General features: G+C 34.1%; 2 protein-coding genes across 2 annotated transcripts; one reads left to right on the forward strand and one right to left on the reverse strand.

Moving 5' to 3' along the window:
* The first annotated feature begins 1,703 nt into the window (after positions 1-1,703).
* On the forward strand, positions 1,704-6,577 carry LOC133678839 (endoglucanase 6-like). Its single transcript, XM_062101357.1, has 9 exons — positions 1,704-2,146; positions 2,287-2,499; positions 2,900-3,100; positions 4,320-4,409; positions 4,497-4,661; positions 4,767-5,051; positions 5,148-5,496; positions 5,585-5,647; positions 5,822-6,577. Exons 1-9 carry the CDS (start codon positions 1,943-1,945, stop codon positions 6,118-6,120), a joined length of 1,869 nt encoding a protein of 622 aa, XP_061957341.1. The 5' UTR covers positions 1,704-1,942; the 3' UTR covers positions 6,121-6,577.
* Positions 6,578-7,077: 500 nt separating this feature from the next.
* Positions 7,078-9,371, reverse strand: LOC133683210 (protein phosphatase 2C 51-like). The gene is made up of 3 exons (XM_062106759.1): positions 8,510-9,371; positions 7,703-7,808; positions 7,078-7,485 (listed from the first exon to the last, which is right to left on the reverse strand). Exons 1-3 carry the CDS (start codon positions 9,269-9,271, stop codon positions 7,190-7,192), a joined length of 1,164 nt encoding a protein of 387 aa, XP_061962743.1. The 5' UTR covers positions 9,272-9,371; the 3' UTR covers positions 7,078-7,189.
* Between the last annotated feature and the right edge of the window lie 7,720 nt (positions 9,372-17,091).

A 17,091-nucleotide genomic window follows, 5' to 3' on the forward strand; every position in this document is an offset into this window, starting at 1 on the left:
ATTTCTCTATTGGACCCTTCCATCTAAGATTGTGACAGATTTTAATGGACAGCATCAAGTTTTTCTTCAAAACAACGTGAATCTATCAATGTTCACTTACATGGACATAAATTAGGAATGCCCTGTACTGCATGGATCGAATTGAAGATCGATGATTTATTTGAAGTTTTCCCTGAATATTCCTAGGTTCCGTACGCGTGTGGCCTTTCATTCTTTTACTCCCCTGCACTGCAATTATTACTATTATTAGCATTTAAAAAAAAAAAAAGGATTAGCCGGAAGGAAAAGGAGGAAGAAACAGAGCTTTTATGGGTCAAATTAGGAAGTCGAGATTTTCGTCGTGCTTCAAGTGATAAAACAAAGGCCATTACGGATGAATATTTGTTAAATAGATTTATTAGTCTCATATCTCATTTACATAGAATATATAGATCAGTAAATAAAAGCTCTGTAGATATAATACAGAGATCCCATATGATGACATGAGATATTACATGATTTGTTTTTGTTTGCATCTTGTATTAATAGACTGACTCTATGAATAACGTGAAATATTAAAGCTACCAAATACTTCGTCGGCGCATGTAAAATGTAAATGGTTAACCAGGCGAAGGAAACACAATATTTTAAACAAAATGGTTAAGGGCATTTTAGAGAATTCATATCGGGGGACATACCAGGGACAATTTCCTGATGTTTTTTTGACCCCTCCTCTGCACTGCAAGTCACTTTCCTGATTCTTAACCTGTGAGGTATCTCAAGATTCTTTTTTATTTTTATGTTTTAATTTTTAATTTTTAATTATTTCTTTGTATTTTAAAATTATTTTAATATATTGATATCATAAAATAATATCTTAATTTATTTTTAAATAAAATAATAGTTAAAACAACGCCAAACATACTTCAAGTATGTGTTTAAATTATAATAGATTTTGTAGTTATATATTTTTTAAAAAAATAATAAATTTTAAAAAATATGTGTTTGATTTTTAAATATAAAATAAATAAAAATCAGTTCTTTAACAAATTATTTTTACAAAATCAAGTTTAAAAAACAATTAATTATATATGAGATCAGATAAAAAATATAAAATAAAAAAAACACCATATTTTTTTCATGTGGTTGGGGAAAAAAAACAATAGTCATCAGACATGCCCTAAACTCAGGTGATCATTTTCGATTTAATTTGGTTTTTATATAAAAAATAATTAAACTGAATTTTTTTTAAAACTAAAATTGGTTCATACTGACCGGTTTCAATTCAGTTTGGTTTGGTTTTTAACGATAAAAACTGGTTCAAATTAGTTGGGTTTGGTTTTTTTAGTTTGACTCAATTTTTTTTTATTTGGGCTAAACTTGCCATGCTTTTTTTATATATATAACCTTAATACATATAATTAAATAATCAACGCCAAGAGAAAACCTCACCTTTTCTGTCTCTGTTTTCTTTAACTCTTTCATGGGCAATGGTAAATTTTAATTCCAAAAACTACATTTAATCCACACCGACTCTTCCAGTGAAGACCTAAAGGACACCCACATGACTTTGTTCTTTTCTCAACTGTTTTTGTGTCCTTCCCAAAGAGAAATAATTTTTAAAATAAACCAAACAAATAATAAAATAAATTTCATTAATTGAGCCCTGCCAATTCTTAGGCTCTTGGTACCTTCCTTTCCCTCCTCAATATATACATGCTTTAGCACCTTCATATCCTCCCACTCCCTCCTCTCTCTTTTCCCCTTCTCTACTCTTTTCTCTTTCTTAAGAGTCTCTGGTGGTTTATCAGAAGTTGTAACTGATAAATCACTCCCAGCATTTGGCATTGCCATTGCCATTTTATCTACTCGTGGCAAGAAAAGATCCCCGTTTTGTAATTACTGCAAAAAAGAGATCCGTTCCTCTTTGTGTTTTTGTTTATACATCGACCAAGCTGTTAACATGGAGAAGTTTGTGAGGCTCATTTCAATGGCTCCTTTCTTTCTGCTCCTTTGCTTGCCCTTTGCTCTTGCTGGTCATAACTATGGTCAAGCTTTAAGTAAGAGTATTCTCTTCTTTGAAGCCCAAAGATCTGGTTACCTTCCCCATAACCAGAGAGTCACTTGGAGATCTAACTCTGGTTTGAATGACGGCAAGGCTAGTGGGGTAAGCTTAAAACCCCACTGGGTTTATGTTTTTTTTTTCCTTTCAATCTTTGTCTACATTTGCTAATTGGGTTTTATTTGTTATCTTACAAATCTACAAGTAAGTCTTGATGGTTAAAAATTGTGTTTTTGTAAGGGCAGGTGGATCTGGTAGGAGGGTACTACGATGCAGGGGACAATGTGAAATTTGGTTTGCCAATGGCGTTCACAATCACAATGATGTCATGGAGCATAATTGAATATGGGAAGCAATTGGGCTCGAGTGGTGAACTTGGCCATGCCATGAATGCTGTTAAGTGGGGAACTGACTACCTTATTAAAGCTCACCCTCAGCCCGATGTCCTCTATGGAGAGGTAGCTTTTACTCATTTTCCAACTTCCTCATTTTATTATTATTATTCTCTTGGCACCTCGCTTTTTCAAGCCCACTTGAATGGCAAAAAAAAAAAAAGCTCTAGAATTTGATTAAATTGACTTCATTTGCAATTTGAACTAGAACCCATTTTTTATAGTGTATGATAGCATAGTTTCGTAAAAGAGCTCCATGTTTAATCTTTTTATTCATTTTTAAATTCTTTATTGGTGTAACCTTTTTCATTTTGTCCTTTTCAAGAAGATTATATCTTGCTTTGACGGAGATTTATAACCCATTAGAGCATAATAAGTTAACAAAAACACAAATTAAATAACTGACACCACCAATAATTAATTTAATACTATTTCTGTTAACGATTTTTGTTGTTTTCTTGATTAGGTTGGCGATGGCAACACTGACCACCACTGTTGGCAAAGACCAGAGGATATGACCACTGACCGTAGGGCTTACAAGATTGACCCAAGTAATCCCGGGTCGGATCTCGCTGGTGAAACAGCCGCCGCAATGGCCGCCGCTTCCATCGTTTTCCGCCGCTCTAACCCTTCCTATGCCAATGAGCTACTCACTCATGCACGCCAGGTAAAGTTTTTATGGCAAGCGTATTTCAGTGAAGCGGTTTTGGATGCGTATTATTATTAGCATTAATTATGCGTAGTTGTAATAAAAACAAATTAATTATGCGTGGTAAATATAGGCGATCACTTTTCCTAGCTTTTTGTCAGGCTCGTCGTTCAAACTTCAAACCTTGCAGCGAAAGTTAGTGCGCGCATTTATTATCATAATAATTAAGGAGTTATTTGTTAGCACAGCCATATTATCAATTAGGAGTCCCATTTATTCTTTTTCATTCAAAATAAAATTTTGGTAATAGCCCACTTGGCTTAAGCAGAGTCAAGATATAAATATAAGTCTGATGAGAAGGTTTAAATTTTCTGCTGTTTTTTTTAAATATTTTTTTATTTAGAATATATTAAAATAATATTTTTTTAATTTTTAAAATTTATTTCTAAACACATTAAAATGAAAAAAAAACATTAAAAAATTAATTTTATAAGGAAAAAAATGAAATTTTAAAATCCCAAAAAAAAAGGTCCCTTTCATGTTATTTTGTCCTTCTTTCACTCTCCAATTAATGAAAGTGGAGATGGCTCGGATGAAGGACCAAAGCATTAAAAAAAAAAACATAAAACCGTTAATGTTAATTTGTCTGCAAGACTCTAATATTACTCGTAACCCTTAACCATTGGTACAAACAAGGACTTGTAAAAAATGACTATAGAAAAAACGTGGGTCATTGTTAATCATTGCAAAAACACAAACTTATTTAGAGGTAACACAATTAATTTAGAAAAAATATTTTTTTTTCTACCTTGTTAATCAAGTTTCGCCCTAATCTATTTTCTTATTGTTTTTTTCCTAACTAAATTTAGGAAGTGTAGTGGCCTTCCATGTCGGTCCGAAAATACCATAATTTTAATTGCTCAATTACATTGTAATATGCATGCTCTTCAATTAAATAAATGCGAATAAGATGTATGGCTTGGTGGCATACTTGTCCGTCCATTACGATCACAGTCTTCTAACCGTGTCCACGTGTTCGATCCATTAAGAGCGGAGCTGGAAATGTCACGTGATAGCTTTGTCGGTGGTTTCCTAGTCCCCGAGCTTAGAACTAGAACCACACGCATCATACCATTTTCTTTCAGCATTTTCAGTAACCAGTTTTAATTATTAAATTACACGAACTACCACTGATTTTTTTAATTTCGTGTTTTTCTTTTTCTTTTTTGGATTTCAGCTATTTGATTTCGCAGACAAGTACAGAGGTAAATACGACAGCAGCATTACAGTGGCCCAAAAATATTACCGCTCTGTCAGTGGCTACAATGTAAGTATAAAAAATTAATTGATTTCTCTACCCGTTTCTTAGAATTATTTTGATTTTTTATTTAATTTTTAATTTTGGCACGTGCAGGATGAGTTGCTATGGGCAGCTGCATGGATGTACCAAGCAACAAACAATCAGTATTACTTGAACTACCTTGGAAACAATGGTGACTCTATGGGAGGAACTGGGTGGGGTATGACTGAATTTGGTTGGGATGTTAAGTATGCTGGGGTCCAAACCCTTGTTGCCAAGGTAAAATTGTCTCCTAAGCTGACTTCAATGTCGATTACCCATTAACAAAAGCTTAATAACAAAATTCTTGTTACCGAACTTCTAAGTATATTTTCTGTGCTACAGTTCTTGATGCAAGGCAAAGCTGGCCTCCATGCACCAGTCTTTGAGAAGTACCAACAGAAGGCTGAGTACTTCATGTGCTCATGCCTTGGAAAGGGTAGTCGCAACGTTCAGAAAACTCCCGGTGGTCTAATTTTCCGCCAGAGATGGAACAATATGCAGTTTGTGACCAGTGCTTCATTCTTGACCACTGTCTACTCTGACTATCTTGCTTCTGCTGGAAGGAACTTGAATTGTGCTGCTGGCAATGTGGCACCAACCCAGCTTCTAGCTTTCGCAAAATCTCAGGTATAATGTAATCAGAGGAAATTCAATAGTTTAATGATATTTAAAGTATGCATATATATGAAGCAGCGCTTACGAAACGGTGTTCAAATCTGGCAGGTGGATTACATTCTTGGAGACAACCCAAGAGCTACAAGTTACATGGTTGGTTATGGAAACAACTATCCACGACAGGTTCACCACAGGGGTTCTTCAATTGTTTCCTATAAGGTTGACCCGACATTTGTTACCTGCCGTGGAGGTTATGCTACGTGGTTTAGTAGGAAAGGAAGTGATCCCAATCTCCTCACTGGTGCCATTGTTGGTGGTCCTGATGCCTACGACAACTTTGCTGATGAAAGAGACAATTATGAGCAAACAGAACCTGCTACCTACAACAATGCCCCTCTTCTTGGTTTATTGGCTAGGCTAAGTGGTGGTCATGGAGGGTATAACCAGCTCCTTCCAGGTATATATATGATATATGCCGATTGATTTCATTTTCTTGTAAATGTAGAGTAACTCAATGTAATAATTATTGCTCGCCTATCTTACAGTGGTGGTTCCAGCTCCTATTGAAAAGAAACCAGCACCACAAACCAAAATAACTCCAGCACCAGGTATATTTTGCTCTCTCACAGTCACGCTTCTATGGAACAGAAATATCCCACTTGGGAAAAACTGTTAATGCATATATCTGTATGGAACATGATTACCTGATTGATTAATGGATAATTGGGTGTGTCCTTTTGTAATAGTGTTGCAAAGCTCTAACTACGGAGTTTGTTTTTCAGCTTCAACTTCTGCTCCTGTTGCCATTGTACAAAAGACGACAGCAACATGGATTGCCAAGGGAAAAACTTACTACAGGTATTCTACTATTGTGACCAACAAATCTGCTAAAGAACTAAAGGATATCAAGCTTTCAATATCAAAGCTTTATGGTCCTCTGTGGGGTCTGACAAAATCCGGAAATTTTTATGCTTTTCCATCATGGATCACCTCTTTAGCCGCGGGAAAAAGTCTTGAGTTTGTCTACGTTCACTCTGCCTCCGCTGCAGATGTCTCTGTTTCAAGCTACACTTTGGCCTGAAAAAAGAAGGAATTCAATTACAGAAAGAGAGAGGTTTCATAGTTTCTGGGTTTGTAATGTAAGAATTGTGCAGTTATACAAAATATGCAGTCCAGAAAAGGTCTTTTTTTTTCCTTTTGGGGATTTTCAACTTGGCGATTCAGTATCTGATTAGGGTTTCAGTCATATCAGGTCAAATAAGGTCGAAGGTTGGAGGATGAAAGGAGTGAAGAGACAAATTATAAAGTAGTGCTCATCCTCTCTCTCCTCCATCCACATCAATAGTTAAATAGATTGAGAGACAATTACAGAATGAGAGTCGGGAAGTCAAAAAGGTGACTTCTCAATAGAATGCAAGAAGCGCTTTCTTTCTTTGCACTTCAAGTAGCTTTGAATGTCATTTTTTTTTGGATGGTGATGTAAGCTTCGCAGCACTTAAATTTCTCGTATGAATATATTTTCTTGGTTTGACATTAAATTATTTTTTGCCTTCTCATTGAAAAGGTATGCGCTATATAGAGATCACCAAACTTTACGCTTTATTTTGTCTCTGGGCTTGCAAAACTATCTACTTGTACATTTGATTTTGGACCTGATCTCATACCAAACATAACAAGCGTTACCCTAACATAACACAAGGTTTTGTGTGGTATCACCTGGCATTTAAATCACTCGACAAATATAAGCTCAGCATGTGATACGATGGCCCTTCAAGCAGAGGTGAAAGCGTTTAACTTGAGATCTTAAAAGGAGAGTTTGACCCTATTCTTGGCATTGAACAAACGCCATACATAACAAACCAACACACACGGATTCAGACACCTAATTCAACAAGAAAACATAAGTGCCCGACAAAACCATTGAGGGAGACCAGTGCTTGTTCGGAAAATGTTGAGGCAATACTTCAAGAAGTATTAGTCAATCATAACAAAATTTAAAGATAGACTGTTATAGAAACTCTTAGATGGGGACAGGCGATGAAATCAAACATTTCCACAGGACATTTCATTCCTTCAAAAACTCCATACAGTAAACCTCTGAAAAACATAAAGAAAATGGCAAGAATACAAACGATTAGTAAGACCTGCTATCAGCCTTTTTTCAGCTGAACTACTATGACACTGATATTGTCTGCGCTCCCTCGAGCCATTGCCAATTTGGCTAGCTTTGCTGCTGCCTCTGCAGAACAATTTCCACTAAATTCATCTGGAAGCCTCCTCTTTAATTGGCCATCAAAGAGCTTTCTGACAACCTTGCAGGCAGTCTCATTTGTAACTACATCCCATAAGCCATCAGTTGCTATGACAACGAATTCGTCTGACTCAGTTCGCTCGCTAACAGTAACCTCGGGTTCGGAGATCACAAATGGCTTCAAATAGTGATCTCCTGAAAAAGAAAAAAGAAAACTTAATGTTTTTCTCCGTAGAATTACAAGATCATCCAACAATCAGTTGCTGAAAATAATGAAATAAGCCATGGAATTGCTAGGCAAGGGCCAAGAGTTTTGCAAGTGGACCATAATGCCACAAATTGTAATCTAAACAGTAGCAAGCTCCTATCCTACAAAAATAATGAGTGCAGTAAAATAGTGATTCCAACATACCTATTGATCTTGAAGTGGCGAGGACTCCTTGGACGCGGCTACCGTTCCAGTTTATGATTCGTCCACCTGCTGCTTCCACTCTCTCTCTTTCATCAGGCCTGTCAGGCTGTGCAAGGGAACCAAGGCCTCATGTAAAACCCATGCAATCAGGATCATATTTCCACGTGTAAGAGGAGCAGCCATAAACCCAACTTCTAAACTTATGTTATTAAAGAAAAAATCCAAGCTTGGACCAAATTTGATTCAGAAGCTTCAAGAATTCATTTGCAAAACAGTCAAGAGGTGTTGATTATTTTACAAACCTTATAAGGGAGACAAAAGTAATTTACCAAACAGTTTTCTGGAATTTTCTTTCTAGCTCTCCCCACTACTAAAACCATTAGTCACAGAACATGCGCTTGCAATTAGAGTGTTTAAGGTGTTGATTGATGTATTAATAAAAATAACAATAATAATAATAATTTATCTGAGGGTTTCTTATCTCAAGGTATTTGATCAAGATGTGACCTTCACCATGCATCATATATAATCTACGGCTACATGCAACAAAGTTGACTCTGTCTAATTTACGAATTGAACTAGACACTGGTTCTTAGCCGACATCAACTTAGAGTTTAAATTTATTAATTTAATGAAACATTTATATTAGGAGTGGAATTTATTATGCATTCAAGTTCAACATTTTAAATTATGTGCAGTAGCCATAATTCAAAGATTTGGAATTAGTGACTGGTTTAACCTAAATGAAAAGCTCGTTACATAAGTTAGTCTGCTTAATAGTTTTTGTGTGATGGCAATAACAGTCACCTTATGATCATGAGACAAAGGCACAACCAAGCCACCGCGACACATAACCGCCCTTGAATCCCCACAATTCGCCACCACCACCTCCTCCTTCCCTACCATCACCACCACTGCGGTCGAACCCATATTCTTTATTGACAACGCTTCCTTCCCTATCTCCACCTCTCCTCCACCACCCTCATTATGGATCACCAGCTCCTCATCCATCTTCTCAAAACACGCCCCCATCAACTTCTCCCAGTACTCCAATCCCTTGCCGCCGCCAACCCTTTCCCCTTTCTCCACTTCCTTCGCCACCAGCTGGTGCATCCTATATCTACACGCGTTCGCCACCCTAGCGCCTCCGTGCCCATCATAAACTGCAAAAAAGTCATAGCTACCAGATTCACCAACAGCAACTCCCAGGACCATTGTAACAGCATCCTCCATCACACTTCGCCGTCCGATCACCGACATCATCCCGTGCGATTTGCTCGTTATAGTCTTATTGTCATCTTCCTCTCCATCGATGCCAGCCTCTATGATTCCAAGTGGTGTCACCACCTGTTTTCCTTTATCTGAACAAGAAGATATTGACGATGGTAATAATGAAGAGTCCTCTAAATTTTGGTGCTTGAAATCTTGATCATCAATCTTGGATTCTTTCACCGGTGTTACAGATTTTGTTGTTTCACAAGGTGTTACTTCTTTGATGTTTCTGTTCTTGTTTTTTCCCTCATCAAGAAAACAGGTAGTGATTGAATACGTAGCAGCAGACGCCATCATTTTAATGTCCAAGCTTCTCCTGCGACAGTTTCTTAATGTCCTGACGTGTATTTTGCTGCTATTTTGCTAGAAGCGGTAGAGTGCCATCATTTTAACAGAATCCCACTCATAATTATTAGTGGAGTCTTTCTTAATTTATTTTCACTTTTTCATGATTTTTTTTTACGAGACAGACACAAGGGAAAGGGTTTAACATTTCTTTAAAAGGGCAGGAGTTTCCGTCTGCAAGTGACGTCTGTCCTGTCTACAAGAGTAGGGCTAGGGCAGGCGAGTCGGATTTTCCAAAAAAAGAAGAAGGACGTGGGCGGCTGAGATTGAGAAGATATCACCTGGCATCCATCCATTAAAGGTAGCTGTTGGGTTTTTGGCTGGAGTGCTATATATGTTTGGAAAGAGGAAACGAAGAACGTGGGGCTCACTAGTTAAGTAGCTAAAAGATCCATGGATTGGGGGCTCAACAGTCAACAATATTTATTACGTGTTCTTTCTCGAGAATTTCGAATTGCTTGCTTTCTTGGCCCTCCCGGCTATTCATAGACTCATGACTAATAAGCTTAAATTTAATTCTAAAAAAAAAAACCTTTCAAGTTTTCCTTATCTCAAGCAATAAGTGTATAAAATTTATTTAAATGCCTACCATAGTTTTATTTATATTAATATTATGTAAGATATAGTATATAAAAGTTTTTAAAGGCATACTATATTTTCATCAATATTAATATTGTATAAGAGATAATGTATAAAAATCTCTTAAGAACCTATTATATTTCTATCGTATTAATGTTTGTGTAAGAGATATTTTTTCTCATTAAAATCATCAGGGAAAAATTATATTTTAGTTCCTCCTCTCTATAAAGAAATAAGACTCATGAGCTATAAATACACAATGAATTCTTTAAACTTTAAATTCACAATCTTTTCATTATTAATTTTTTTAGCACATATATTTTAAAATATATCTTTCTAAAAATACACTTAATCATCTGAGAGTTCCTAAATTTATAAAATAATATCTTTTACAAGTACTAGTAATCAGTTATCTTAACCTACTAGGTACCAGGTACAAACTACCAGCTATCTTGGCTAGAGAGAATGGATCAAATTGCTAGAATAAGAGATTAATTGATTATCCAACACATAAGCCTTGCTCCTAAACTACTTTGGTGTTTTAGAAACTCATCATTGGCGCTGTCTATGGGAACTAATCAAAAAGTCATCGATTATTCTTTTAGAACTACTTTATTGACATTCCTAATCATAATCAAAGACAAATAATTAAGACATTCATGAATTGAGACGTGTCACGAACCTCCTTATAGTTGTTGGTACATTTGTTTCATCAAAACTTCAACAACTCTTCAAATAAAGAGTAGGAAAGGCTATGTAATAATCTTATCGCTCCAAGTCAAAGTATAATTTCTTCCACTTGTCCATGAACTTAGTGAGATAATTAAATTTGGGCTATGCATTTGCTAATTTCACAAATGCAGTTGAAGCCTCAAGATTTTGGAAAGCTTTTAATTCGTACAAGTGGAATGTTGGTTTAAATCGTAAAACATAAGAAGTATCTTTCGCAACAATCCAAGAGAAAAGAAAGAATCTCCATCACGCCTAACTCTCTAATCAAATAAAGATTTATCATAGCCATTAAGAATAAGAATGTAAGTTTCTTGTATAGAAATGACTTATTGAAAATAACTTTTTATTTTCTTCAAGTAATGCTTAAGAGTCTTTCATCAACTCTTCAAGGATTGGCAATAACCCCAAAAGCTTTTAAGGATGGGATTGACTCAATCTCCCTAGTGCGATTACATAATTTACCTTAGAATGGATCAAAGTCTTCCTAGTGTGAGTGCATAATTTACCTTGAAAAAGATCGGCGTGGTTTCCCTAATGCGATTGCATATTTCTTCAATGATAGGATAGACATTACCTCAGCAACGAGGATGGACACGTTCAAAGATGGGATTGACTTAGTCTCCTTAGTGTAATTTCACAATTTACCTTGGAATGGATCTTCACGGTCTCCCTAATATGATTGCAAAATCTATCTTGGAAGAGATTAACGTGGTCTTCCTAGTGCAATTTCACAACTCTCCAAGGATGGGATAAATATGACAACTCTACTTGGAATGAATGGATCTAAAATCTCTCTAATACAATAGCACAACTCTTATTGGAAGGGATAAATCTAAAGCCTCCCTAATGTGATAACATAACTCTTTTTCAAAGGGATGGATCCGAAGCCTTCCAATACGATAACACAACTCTCTTTAGGTTCATCCCTTCCACCCCTTAGAAGTTTTTTTAAGTATAGGTGTCAATATGAGTCTATCCCTTCCACCCCTTAGAAATTGCTCTGTGTATGGGCATCAACATGGATATTTCCCCTTTGCCTCTCAGAACATTTTCCAAGTACGGGCTTCTCCTTCATAGGTTTCTCCGTCTATTAGAAAACTTTTATTAGTATGAGTTCCTTCATGGTTCCTCTTTAAATGTGTAAGAACCCTGACTTTTAAAACAATGTTCACATGGATTCCAGGATAATAACAAGAAACAAAACAAGAATTTTGTATATATATAATGAAAATCTGACAATATTTTTGTTTTATGAGTAGATACCATAATATTGTCAATAGTGTTTAGTTTCTTATTAATAGTATACTAAATTCACAGTTTAACATCCTAGACTTAAGCAATCGTCATTTAACCATGATTTTCCATACTTTCATTTAACAAAATTTAAGAAAAATACATGCAATATAATTAATTACTCACAATAATTGGAATTCACATATCATATAATTTAGATAATAAACACAAATCTGTTGCATAAAAGTTTAACAAAATAAATTATTACATAAACTTACACATATAAGTTAGAATTGATGTTAATTACAATCTAAAAGGGAATTTTTCCATTAACTTATTAAACTAAATAGATGTATAAAAGAGGCATTAATACATCAACTAGGAGATACGATGCTGAGATGAACCTACACATTAATTTATAAAAGCACTATAAAATTAATTAAAGAATTTAAGAATTTATACAACACTTTATCAATTTCATTTAAGCAGCTCATTATTTAGGGTTCTAATTCCAATTAATTTGATGACAAATTTTCACAATTCTTAATTTAACAAGGCACCAATTTCAAACCAGGAAACTAGTTATACCAATCACCCATTCCCAAAACATCAGTCCTATCATTAGAAAACTAGTCCAACCAACAATCCATTCACAATGCACTAGTCCAATCACCAAGAAAATGATCCAACTAATAGCCCATTCACAGAGCACCAATCATATCACCAGGAAATTGGTCTAACCGATATTCACATAATAAACTTGCATAATAAAAATCTTGACATGCATTTTACAAGAACCTCAATAACAAATTTATAAGAGACTTCTAAAATAATTGTCTAAGATAGCGAGCACCTACTTGAAATTTGTGCTATACTGGTTGTCCCCTGCTATTGTTTAGTGCCCACAGTCTCACCTGTACCAACATGTACACTTTATTAATTTCAAGCTTTGTCTATGCACACACACACTTTTCATTCTCATTCCCTTAATAACTCAACATCTTCAATCAAGAACAACTCCAAACAAGAGTTAACAGTTTATCAATTTCAGGTAGTTCAATATAATTGACTCAAAATATTGTTCAGTATTTTGATTATAACTGGAGTTACAAAACTCGGTTTTATGCGTGGTTTCTTTCTTTGAGAATATAAAACATGGGTATGTAACTTTTATGAATATGAAGAGACCTATTTTTGTCATCTACATGCCTAAATTCACAAATTACAGTTATAAAGATAATTGTCTTGTTGATTTCAGTTTAGACCCTTCTTTGGTTTTTATCTTATATCTAGCGTTTCGCCACTCCGATTTAAGTTTAGTTTTCTTCAAAAGGTAAGATCCATTTATACAACTTTTATGAACAAAATTATCTCAAATTCTTTCATCTCAGGGTCTTAATCTTAACGTAGAAACCAAGAAACAAGTGTCCAGTTTTTTATTTCTAAGTTTAACAAGTTTCTACTTGTTTCCCCATACATTTTCCATCGTTTCATTTAACATAAATCTTAAACCTACCACCCTTATCAAATCCATTCATTAAAATAAAAACTCTCTCTACTAACCTATTTTTCATTCATCACATATATCAAATATCATCATTCATCATCAAAACACAATTTCATATTCAACTTTATAAATCATAAACCTCTACCAAATACTCTAACAACTCAACTATTTAAGAAAAACACAAAACAAGTTAAAACAACTTATTAAAAAAATTAATTACCTCCTAGAAAAAGAAATTAAAGGAGAAATCCTAGGGTGAGTCAAATTTCTTCCACCCTCATTTTCTCTTCTTTATGCCTCCCCTATTAAGGTTGAATCCCTTGGAGTTCTTTAATTTTTCTTGTATAAATCTCCTCCTAACACCCTTTAATTCCCTAATCTAACTTTCTTTGGTGTTTTTAATATGATTTTTATAAAAGTTTTAGCTCACTTTTCCTCTCTCTTTTCTCATCTTATAACCAGCTAATTTTAAGGATGTCTAGGCAATTCTTTTGTATTTATCGCTATAACTTTTCTTATTTGCATCTTGCCCCCACTTACTTTGTTTATTTACACATTAGCCCCTCATGTTTTCTTAATTTCCATATTAACCCCTCATATTTTATCTTATTTTCTTTATATTGACCCCATCATATCTTTGATTGATACAATGGCTCTAATATTTCTTTAACCATATTTACCACTTTAATTCATCACTCTAATTTTCTTTTTTTACTTCAATATAAGATTTTTATCTAAGGGTTTACAACATGCTTAGAAAATTTTTTTTCAAGCATGGTGTATACCCCCACACACGGGCTCCTTAATATATACCCAGGGTTTCCATCCCTCTTCTTATACAAAGAAAATTTGACATACTCATTGTACCAAAAATTCTTACAAGGTCTTTACATATAAAATATCAAATTTATATGTGTGTAAGAGATATTTATTTCTCATTAATATATATATCAGAGATATTTTCTCTTCATTAAAACTATCAAGGTAAAATTACATTTTAACCCCTCCTCTCCATAAAAAAACAAAACTCATGGATTATAAATACACAATAAATTCTTTAAACTTCAGGTTCACAATAGCATATATATTTTAACAGTCTATCTCTCTAAAACATCATTGCATTTTTTTTATCTAAAAAAATACTTAACCATCTAAAAGTTCTTAAATCTACAAAAAGATATATTTTACAAGTATCAGCCACCTTTGTTTACTAAGCATCGAGTACAAGCTATAAATTATCTTGGCTAAGAAGAATGGATCAAATTGTTAGAATTAAGAGATTAACTGATTATTCAACATATAAACATTCTTTATTTATTGAACCTAGTCATCATTTTATAATGTTTTGTTTGATATTTTGGTTTGATGATTAAACTATTTTGAGAAAAATAAATATAATTTAAAAAACTTTGAAATTTCCTAAAAACAAACGCTCACAAAAAAAAGGAAAAATATACAATAAAAAATAATAGTATAAGCTAATAAGAATTTATAAAACAACATTTGTAATGTCCAAATATAGATATCGAGGTTTTAATAGAAAAAAATGAAATATCTTGGCATTTCAAATTATGTTTGGGGTTTTAATATCCCACATAGAAAAGTTTTGAAATAATGAATGTGGATGTAGGCTTTTAAAAAAACAAATGTGAAGTGTAGTATAGTTATCCCATATTAAAAAATTAAGAAATAATTCACGTGGATGCGAGCTATAAAAAAATAAAGTGTAATATATTTATCCCACATCAAAACTTAAGAAACAATTCATATGAATGTAAACTATATATAGTTATACCGTATGGAGAAATTAAGAAGCAATTCATGTGGTTATGAGCTATAAAAAAATAAATGTTAAATGTAGTTTATCTATCCCACATCAAAAAATTAAGAAACAATGCATGTGGAAGTAGGTTATAAAAAAGAGAGTAAAGTGTAGTATAGTTATCTCACAATCTCACATTGAAAAGTTAATAAACATTATATATGGATGTAAGCTATAAGAAAAAAGATATGTAAGACTAAATATTCATAGATTAATTTTACAAGTTTTGGATTTATTAAAAAATAAAAAAAATTGTAAAAAAAAATTGGGTCTCACCAGGGTTACGTCGGGTCACTCAGTTTTTGGTTTGACCCAACAGGTCGCCCAAGCCAATTGCATGCCTGATTTTTTGTGATTTGAAACTCGACCATGCCCTCAAGTTACTCGGGTCTACAATTAAACTTTCAAGCTAGGCCTGTTTCATAACTATACTTGTGACCATCATAGAGGTGTTAAAAAATCGAGCTAGATAATTTTTCTTATCTAAAAACTCAACTCTTAACCCACTTTCACCTAGAAACACCTTAAAACCTAAAATACCAATCCCCTTGCCCAAAAAAACCCCAAATCAGTAAAAAAAAAAGACATAAAATCAACTTGAGGAAAAAAAACCTCCTTCAACCCTAATCTATCTTTTCTAGCAACATGAAAGCCCCAAAACACCTCAATCACATTTGTAATGTTAAGAACAACACTCTGACACCAAATTTCATCATTTTTATCAACGAAATCTAACCAACCGATCTCTTTCTCTTTTCTATGTTATTTTTTAGCAACTCTCTCTCCCTCTTCAAACTCATAAACTTAAATATGAATAAAATAGATCTTATCAAATTAAAAAGACCAAAAAGAATTTTTGGACAAATCTTAAGGCTAAAAGACTCTGGCACATTCTTTTATTTTTTAAGTTTATACCGAGCATGCCCACAGATTTTGTAATCGGTTAAATTTACATCTTCACCATAGTATAACATGAAAACATTTAGGCACATATAAATTTTTAGGTATCCTAGACCAAAGGGTTTCATCATTGATTTTATGGCATATAAAAGTTCTCTTCTAACCTATTCCCTTTAGGTAAAATGTTTTTTACTCATTCGATGATGCTATCATAATTAGCCTTACTCATAATATGACCTGACTTGATGGTAAATATTCATGTAATTATGTCCCAAATTTGAAAAGTAATCTCATCAGTATGGGCCAACTGCAAGAGAGGGGTTATATCATCATCATCCAACAAAGTCGATGTCAAATTCATCATCCAGAGAAGGGCCTAATAGTAGAAGCAAAAATGACAACCAATCGTATGTTCCCTCTGCACATTCAGGATGACATCCAGAAGTGTCTCTCAATAAAAGTGCAAGATTCAACATGGTTGTGGCATCTTCGTTATGGTCATTTGAGTTTCAAAGGCTTGAAAACCTTACATGAGAAAAACATGATGGAAAGACTACCTAAAATTAATTGTCCCACAGAAATGTGTGAAGATTGTATTGTTGGTAAACAACATCGTGATTCTTTCCCTCAAGGAAAAGCATGGAGAGCTGAGCAAATCTTATAGTTGGTTCATTCAGACATTTGTGGACCAATCAATCCAACATCGAATGGAAACAAAAGGTACTTCATTACCTTTATTGATGATTATAGTCGAAAAACATGGGTTTACTTCTTGCAAGATAAATCTGAAGCTTTTATTATTTTTAAAAGCTTTAAGGCTCGTGTCGAAAAGGAATTTGGCAAGTATATTCAGACCCTTCATACGGATCGCGGTGGTGAATTTAACTCATATAATTTTGCAAGTTTTTATGAATTACATGGAATACGCAGGCAACTTACCGCTGCATACACATCACAACAAATGGCGTGGCAGAAAGAAAGAATCAGACGATTATGAAC

The sequence above is a fragment of the Populus nigra genome, chromosome 1, assembly GCF_951802175.1.
Source record: "Populus nigra chromosome 1, ddPopNigr1.1, whole genome shotgun sequence".
Lineage (NCBI taxonomy): Eukaryota > Viridiplantae > Streptophyta > Magnoliopsida > Malpighiales > Salicaceae > Populus > Populus nigra.